This window comes from Mandrillus leucophaeus, unplaced genomic scaffold (assembly GCF_000951045.1).
Source record: "Mandrillus leucophaeus isolate KB7577 unplaced genomic scaffold, Mleu.le_1.0 Scaffold556, whole genome shotgun sequence".
Taxonomy (NCBI): Eukaryota; Metazoa; Chordata; class Mammalia; order Primates; family Cercopithecidae; genus Mandrillus; species Mandrillus leucophaeus.
Genome location: NW_012105986.1, coordinates 143027 through 151936, shown reverse-complemented (window position 1 = coordinate 151936; position 8910 = coordinate 143027). Strand labels below are relative to the sequence as shown.

The following is an 8910-nucleotide window of genomic DNA, read 5'->3' as shown; positions in this document are numbered from 1 at the left end:
AAGTCTGAAAATAATCGATGCACTTTTCTTTTCACAGATGGCTAGATCAGGGGGAAGATGATTGTAAAATTGTCAGAGAACTGTATGCCAGGGATAACAGTATCTTCTTTGCAAGTAGGTGTCATGTATACACATTTCCTGGAAAACTATATTTTATGATGACTGGAGAAAGCATGACACTCTGAAATTAATGACCCTCTCTTTCCTTTATCTTCTCAGGGCAGAAGCTGGAACTTAAGAGAAAAGAAACAGTAAGTTTTTTGGGGGCTTTAAGATTATTTCATATAAACAATGTTCAAATGACTATTTGATGTGTTAAAACAAAACAGCCTATAGTGTCTAGTAAGTACTGTTTCTTAGCAATTTCTTCTCTTTGTTTCTTCTCATACTGGTGTTTTTGTTTGTTTTGTTTTGTTTTTCTTTTTAGTGGACTGCAGAAAGCTGGAAGTTTACAAAAGGAAATACTCTTCAGTTCTATAACAAGCTGACTGGAGGGTTTGTCCGTCTGCATCCAGATGGCACAGTTGATGCCATTGGAGAGAAGACAGACAAATATGGTAAAACCATCGTACAAAGCTTGTGGTGCTGGACAGTTCTGGGAGTTAAAGGAATGTAGATTTCTAGACACTGTTTAATTTATAGTATTGTTCTTTTTACAGATAGCTTTACACAAGTGTTAGGCCATTTAAATAATTTACTCTCTGCATTAATAAAAATGATAAATAGATGACAGGCTTTAAATCTGGACACTGTGAAAAATATGTATATTTGGCATTAATTAATTGAAGAATAAAATGTAGGCAGTTACCAAAACACCATGTTAAATAATTTGAGGGCCAGAGGAAATAACTAAAATATTATTCTAAATTTCAGACATTCATAATCTAATGAAGAAGACAAATACAACAATTCTAATAATTGTTATTTGTAGCTAGTGTCCTAATAAATGTACAAAGGAAAACAAGGCAAGGAAAAACTAGATTTGATGTTTAATATCTGCATGTCATGAAGCTATAACCATGAGAATTAACAAAAGAGTAAACTGATGATGGTAGATGTTTGACTATAAACCCAAACCTCCAACTCTTTTTGAATTTGGACCTTTATTTTTTAAACCATATTTGCCTGCTACACCTATGAATTTAACTGTACTTTACTATGCTGGAAACTGTGCCGTTCAGTCTCGAGGATGTGCTGGAGCTACTAACCTACAGCATGTCTCAAAATGTAACCTCTTCTGCCTCGTATTTGAGATCCTAGGGAACAACCAGTTTTCTCCTGTATGAAAATAAGCATCTGCCTAAAAATACTTCCTAGGAGCTTCTGTTTCCAAAATTATTCTTTAGACATTTTCCTTACCTCGGCAAAAATTAGTTCCCACTTGAGATTACTTATCCACTTACATCAGTCAAAGTGGCCCTTCATCCTATTCCCTGGGTTCTCTGCTGCCACTGTTGTTATTCTTTTTCTTTATTAGTATCTCTTATTTGCAGATATGGCCACAAAAATATCTCCCATTGTTAAATCAGAAACTGTGAAGGATCTAAATTGTACCTCACTTGTAGGAAACCACTGGGTCAGAGACCAAGACCATTTATTTCTCACATCAAGTGCACCAGCCAGAGCAGTTTCTTGTGTTGGGTTCCCTGAACTCCAGTCCTGCAGTATCATGATGTGAGGTCCCAATGGTACCAGCACACGCAGTCAGGTACATTAAAAGAGAGAAATTTGCAAATTAGGAAACTATGATCTTATATTTTCTATTTTTATTTTTTGTGCATATATATATATATAATCAACTTTTAAGTTCCAGGGTACATGTGCAGGTTTGTTACACAGGTAAATTTGTGCCATGGTGGTTTGCTATACAGATCAACCCTTCACCTAGTTATTAAGCCCAGCATCCATTAGCTATTCTTCCTGATGCTGTCCCTCCCCTGGACCCCCACCCCTTGATGTGTCCATTTGTTCTCATCATTCAGCTCCCACTTATAAGTGAGAACATGCAGTGTTTGGTTTTCTGTTCCTGGATTAGTTTGCTGAGGATAATGGCTTCTAGCTCCATCCTTGTCCCTGTAAAAGACATGATCTCATTTCTTTTTATGCTGCGTAGTATTCCATGGTAGTTATGTACCACATTTTCTTTATCCAGTCTGTCATTGATGGGCATTTGGGTTGATTCCATGTCTTTGTTATTGTGAATAGTGCTGTAGTGAATGTACACAGGCATGTATCTTTATAATAGCATGATTTATATTACTTTGGGTATATACCCAGTAATGGAATTGCTGGGCCAAATGGTGTTTCTGCTTCTAGATCTTTGAGGAATTACCACACTGCCTTCCACATGGTTGAACTAACTTACATTCCCACCAGCAGTGTAAAAGCATTCCTTTTTCTCTGCAATCTCACCAGCATCTGTTGTTTCTTGACTTTTATTCCCCTTTTTAAAAATTTAATTTTTTTTTTTTTTTTTTACTCTGAGTTCTGGGATACTTGTGCAGAATGTGCAGGTTTGTTACATAGGTATACATGTGCCTTGGTGGTTTGCTGCACCTATCAACCCATCACCTAGGTTATTAGTGGGAACATAAATTAGTTCAACCATTGTGGAAATCAGTATGGCAATTCCTCAAGGATCTAGAACCAGAAATACCATTTTACCCAGCAATCCCGTTACCAAGTATATACCCACAGGAATATAAATCATTCGATTATAAAGACACAGGCACACGTATGTTTATTGCAGCACTATTCACAGTAGCAAAGTCATTGACTTTTTAATAATCCCCATTCTGACTGGCGTGAGATGGTATCTCATTGTGGTTTTGATTTATATTTCTCTAATTTACATTTCTCTAACGGGTTTTTTTCTTGTAAAATTTTTGAAGTTCCTTATAAATGCTAGACATTAGACCTTTGTCAGATGGATAGATTGCAGAATTTTTCTCCCATTCTCTAGGCTGTCTGTTCACTCTGATGATAGTTTCTTTTACTGTACAGAAGCTCTTTAGTTTAATTAGATCCCATTTGTCGATTTTTTCTTTTGTTGCAATTGCTTTTGGTGTTTTCATCATGAAATCTTTGCCCCTGCCTAAGTTCTGAATGTTATTGCCTAGATTTTCTTCTAGGGTTTTTATTGTTTTGGGTTTTACATTTGAGTCTTTAATCCATCTTGAGTTAATTTTTGTATAAGGTATAAGGAAGGGATCCAGTTTCCATTTTCTGCATATGGCTAGTCAGTTTTCCCAACACCATTTATTAAATAGGCAGTCCTTTTTCCATCGCTTGTTTTAGTGAGGTTTGTCAAAGATCAGTTGGCTGTAGATATGTGGCATTATTTCTGAGGCCTCTGTTCTGTTTCATTGGTCTATATATATCTGTACCAGTACCCTGCTGTTTTGGTTACTGTAGCCTTTTAGTATAGTTTGAAGTCAGGTAGCATGATGCCTTCAGCTTTGTTCTTTTTGTTTAGAATTGTCTTTGCTATATGGGCTTGTTTTTGGTTCCATATGAATTTTAACATAGCTTTTGTTCTAATTCTGTGAAGAATGTCAGTGGTGATTTAATAGTAATGACATTGGCTCTATAAATTACTTTGGGCACTATGGCCATTTTCGTGATATTGATTCTTCCTCTCCATAAGCATGGACTGTTTCTCTATTTGTTTGTGTTCTCTCTGATTTCCTTGAGCAGTGGTTTGCAGTTCTCCTTGAAGAGGTCCTTCACATCCCTTGTAAGTTGGATTCCTAGGTAGTTTATTCTCTTTGTAGCAATAGTGAATGGGAGTTCATTCATGATTTGGCTCTCCGCATGCTTGTTGTTGGTATATATGAATGCTTATGATTTTTGCACATTGATTTTGTATCCTGAGACTTTAAAGTTGCTTACTAGTTTAAGAAGCTTTTGGGCTGAGACAATGGGATTTTCTAGATATAGGGTTATGCCATCTGCAAACAAGGATAATTTGACTTCCTCTCTTCCTATTTGAATACGCTTTATTTCTTCCTCTTACTGTTAGCCCTGGCCAGGACTTCCAACACTATGTTAAATAGGAGTCGTGAGAGAGGGCATCCTTATCTTATGCCTGCTTTCAGAGGGAATGCTTCCAGCTTTTGCTCATTCAGTACGATAGTGGCTGTGGGTTTGTCATATATGGCTCTTATTATTTTGAGGTATGCTCCTTCAATACCTAGTTGATTGAGAGGTTTTTTTATTTTTTTGACATGAAGGGATGTTGAATTTTACCAAAGGTCTTTTCTGTGTCTATTGAGATAATCCTGTGGTTTTTGTCTTTAGTTCTGTTTATGTGATGAATTACATTTATTGATTTGCGTATCTTGAATCAACCTTGCATCCCAGGGATGAAGCCAACTTGATGGTGATGGATAAACTTTTTGATGTGCTGTTGTATCTGTTTGCCAGTATTTTATTGAGGATTTTTGCATCTATGTTCATTGGGGATATTGACCTGAAGTTTTCTTTTTTTGTTGTATCTCTACCAGGTTCTGGTGTCAGGATGATGATGGCCTCATAAAATGAGTTAGGGAGGAGTCTCTGCTTTTCAGTTGTTTGGAATAGTTTCAGTAGGAATGGTACCAGGTCCTCTTTGTACCTCTGGTAGAATTCAGCTGTAAATCTTTCTGGTCGTAGGCTTTTTTTTGGTTGGTAGGCTATTTATTACTGCCTCAATTTCAGAACTCATTATTGATCTATTTTGGGATTCAGTTTCTTCCTGGTTCAGTCATGGGAGGGTGTATGCATCCAGGAATTTATCAATTTCTTCTAGATTTTCTACTTTATGTACATAGAGGTGTATATAGTATTCTCTGATGGCTGTTTGTATTTCTGTGGGGTCAGTGGTGATATTTCCTTTATCATTTCTGATTGTGTCCATTTGATTCTTTTTTCTTCTTTATTAGTCTAACTAGTGGTTTATTTCACTTTTTAAGTTTTGAGGTACATATGTAGGATGTGCAGGTATATATACACAATGGAATGCTGTGGAGTCCTAAAAAGGAATGAGATCATGCCCTTTACAGGGACATGGATGAAACTGGAAGCCAATATTCTCAGCAAACTAACACAGGAACAGAAAACAAAACACTCCATGTTCTCACTTATAAGTGGGAGCTGAACATGAGAACACGTGGACACAGGGAGGGGAACAACACTTACTGTGGCTTGTTGTGGGAGGGCAGAAGTGGGAGAGCATTAGGGAAAAGAGCTGATGCATGCTGGGCTTAATACCTAGGTGATGGGTTGATAGGTGCAGCAGTCTATTTTATTATTATTTTTTTTTTTCAAAAAACCAGCTCCTGTATTTGTTGATTTTTTGAAGGGTTTTTTATGTCTCTGTCTCCTTCAGTTCAGCTCTGATATTAGTTATTTCTTATCTTCTGCTAGCTTTGGAGTTTATTTGCTCTTGGTTCTCTAGTTCCTTTAGTTGTGATGTTAGGTTGTTGATTTGAGATCTAACTTTTTGATGAGGGCATTTAGTGCTATAAATTTCCCTCTTAATACTGCTTTAGCTGTGTCCCAGAGTTCTGGTATGCTGTCTCTTTGTTCTCACTAGTTTCAAAGAACTTCTTGATTTCTGCCTTAATTTCATTATTTACCCAGGATTCATTCAGGAGCAGGTCGTTCCATTTCCATGTAGTTGTGTGGTTTTGAGTGAATTTCTAAGTTTTGAGTTCTAATTTGATTGCACTGTGATCTGAGAGACTGTTATGATTTCAGTTCTTTTGCATTTGCTGAGGAGTGGAAACTCTGATCTTATATAGGGCTGTCCATCCTTCCTTCTAGAGAATGAGCCAGAGAATGAATTTGAATGCAGCACAAATTCATAAACTTTCTTAAAACATTATGAGATTTTTTTTTCTTTTCTATCCTTAGTGTTAGTGTGTTTTATGTGTGGCCCAAGATAATTCTTCCAATGTGGCCTGGGAAAGCCAAAAGATTGGACACCCCTGTTCTTGGTGTTATGACTAATTGAATGCAGCTGATTCAACACTTGAACTTCTAAGGTCTGCATCTTCTATCCTCACTTTTTGAATTAATCCTTCTTGGAACCCAGCCCTCAGGTAGAAAGGAAACCAGGCAGCCATGCAGAGAGGTCCTTCAGGAAAGAAGTGGCCCTGAAAGCCCCAGCTGAATCTCCAACAAGCAACCATCACCAACCGCTAGCATGTGAGCCTCTGTGTGGATCAAACTAACTGATAGATGATGCAAATAGAAAAATTTTTTACCCTTCAGTGTTTCTAGCATCTTAATATGCTAGTCCTGCCATATACAAAGCAGAATGAGAAGTTCCAAAAAAGGCAGGTGGAGAATAATATGAGTAATTTTCCTCAGTGTAACTGACATTTTTGCAACAGGAGGTCTTTTATGTCTGTTAATTACTTGCAGGATTATTTCCTGATGTTATGCTCAGTGTCCCATAAATTCACACTAATGAATCAGTTTTCACATGCCTGGAAAGTGTTTTGATGAACAAGGCTGACCTGTAGACATCTTTTCAAGAAAATATTTTAAGACTATCTCCCTGAGATATTTTGACTTATAATTTTCACTCCAGAAAACAATGTTGGGTTTTTTTGTGTTTTTTTTGCCACCATGAGCCAATATTTCTATTTAGTTATTCAGCTGCTTGTGAATTTAGTTTTTTCCATACTTAGAGAGTTAGAGTGCTCATTTCTGAGTTCTGCTGAACCACTTCTTGGCAATACTAGGCCTAAAAGTAGACACATAACACGATAAGTTCTTTGAAATGCCACAGGGAACTTCATTATATGATAATAAACTCTTTAGGTACTAGAAACAATACTGTAGCCAACATTGACAATGGCAGTCACAAACAAGTGTTGTCTCTGTTGTGGGATCTTATCACTAAAAGGAAGGACCAGACAACTAAAGCTATTCAGTTTTTAACAATGAACCCTTAATGGCTACTTCTATGTCAGGGCTAGTTTCACAAACTTTACATCCCTTGAAATGTCAAAATATTTACTATAAAATACAGATTCATATAGTTTTTTTTTCATTTTATAATAACCTTTCAAGAGAAAAATTTATAATCTGGATTTGGATATAATTGATTTATGCTACTAAAAGATTTTTAAATATTTAAAATATATTATACAACTGGAAGTTTTCCTCTGTCCTAGATTATCTCCATATTGATTTATGTAAATAATTTTACCAGGTTTTGAGTGTGGATTTTTTGCTTTTTGTTTTTGGAGTGTTTATTCATGCCATGTCAGACTATTGCATATGGAAAAGATAATTGCATTTTTCTTTTTTAATTATTAAAAATAATCTTTTGTATTACTCAATCCCTAGAAAGAATCAGGAAAGTAAAAGTCTAAAAAGCAGTGGTTTGAAGAAGAACAGGAAGGCTGCAACAGAGCATTTTGTGTAGGTTAATGAAGATTATTAGTTAAGCTACTTTTTCTGCCCTAGTAGTCACTGACTGGACATGCCTCTGCATAATCCTATTTTTTTTAAAACATATTTTTTACTATACTTTAATTTCTGGGATACACGTGCATAACATGCAGGTTTGTTACATAGGTATACACATGCTATAGTGGTTTGCTGCACCCATCAACCCATCATCTACATTAGATATTTCTCCTAATGCTATACTTCCCCAAGCCCTCCATCCCCCGACAGGCCCCAGTTTGTGATGTTCCCCTCACTGTGTCCATGTGTTCTCATTGTTCAACTCCCACTTATGAGTGAAAACATGCATTGTTTGGTTTTCTCTTCTTGTGTTACTTTGCTGAGAATGATGCTTTCCAGTTTCATCCATGTCCCTGCAAATGACATGAACTCATCCTTTTTTATGGCTGCATAGTATTCCATGGTGTATATACACCACATTTTCTTTATCAAGTCTATCACTGATGGGTATTTGTGTTGGTTCCAAGTCTTTGCTATTGTGAACAGTGCTGCAATAAACATATGTGTGCATGTGTCTTTATAGTAGAATGATTTATAATCCTTTGGGTATATACCTAGTAATGGGATTCCTAGGTCAAATGATATTTCTGGTTCTAGATCATTGTGGACTGTCTTCCACAGTGGTTGAACTAATTTACACTCCCACCAACAGTGTAAAAGCATTCCTATTTCTCCATATCCTCTCCAGCATCTGTTGTTTCCTGACTTTTTAATGATTGCCATTCTAACTAGCCAGATGTGGTATCTCATTGTACTTTTGATTTGCATTTCTCTGATGACCAGTGATGATGAGCTTTTTTTCATATGTTTGTTGGCCACATAAATGTCTTCTTTTGAGAAGTGTCGGTTCATATCCTTTGCCCATTTTTTGATGGGGTTATTTGTTTGTTTCTTATAAATTTGTTCAAATTCTTTGTAGATTCTGGATATTAGACCTTTGTTAGATGGATAGATTGCAAAAATTTTCTCCCATTCTATAGGTTGCCTGTTTAATGATAGTTTCTTTTGCTGTGCAGAAGCTCTTTAGCTTAATTTGATCCCATTTGTCAGTTTTTCGTTTGTTGCCATTGCTTTTGGTGTTTTAGTCATGAAGTCTTTGTCCATCCTTATGTTCTGAATGGTATTGCCTAGGTTTTCTTCTAGGGTTTTTATAGTTTTAGGTCTTATGTTTAAGTCTTTAAACCATCTTGAGTTAATTTTTGTATAAGGTGTAAGGAAGGGTTCCAGTTTCATTTTTCTGCATATAGCTAGCCAGTTTTCCCAACGCCATTTATTAAATAGGGAATCCTTTCCTCATTGCTTGTTTTTGTCAGATTCGTCAAAGATCAGATGGCTATGGATGTGTGGTGTTATTTCTGAGGACTCTGTTCTGTTCCATTGGTCTATATGTCTGTTTTGGTACCAGTATCATGCTGTTTTGGTTACTGTAGCCTTGTAGTATAGTTT

At 36.3% G+C, this 8910-nt stretch overlaps 1 protein-coding gene across 1 annotated transcript in view; it reads left to right on the top strand.

The window, feature by feature from the left end:
- Nucleotides 1–8910, top strand: part of LOC105552428 — an 88013-nt gene that overhangs the window by 31433 nt on the left and 47670 nt on the right. Inside the window, 2 exon segments of the mRNA XM_011998095.1 lie at nucleotides 199–251; nucleotides 428–557. Of these exon segments, the coding sequence (XP_011853485.1) occupies nucleotides 199–251; nucleotides 428–557 (183 nt within the window).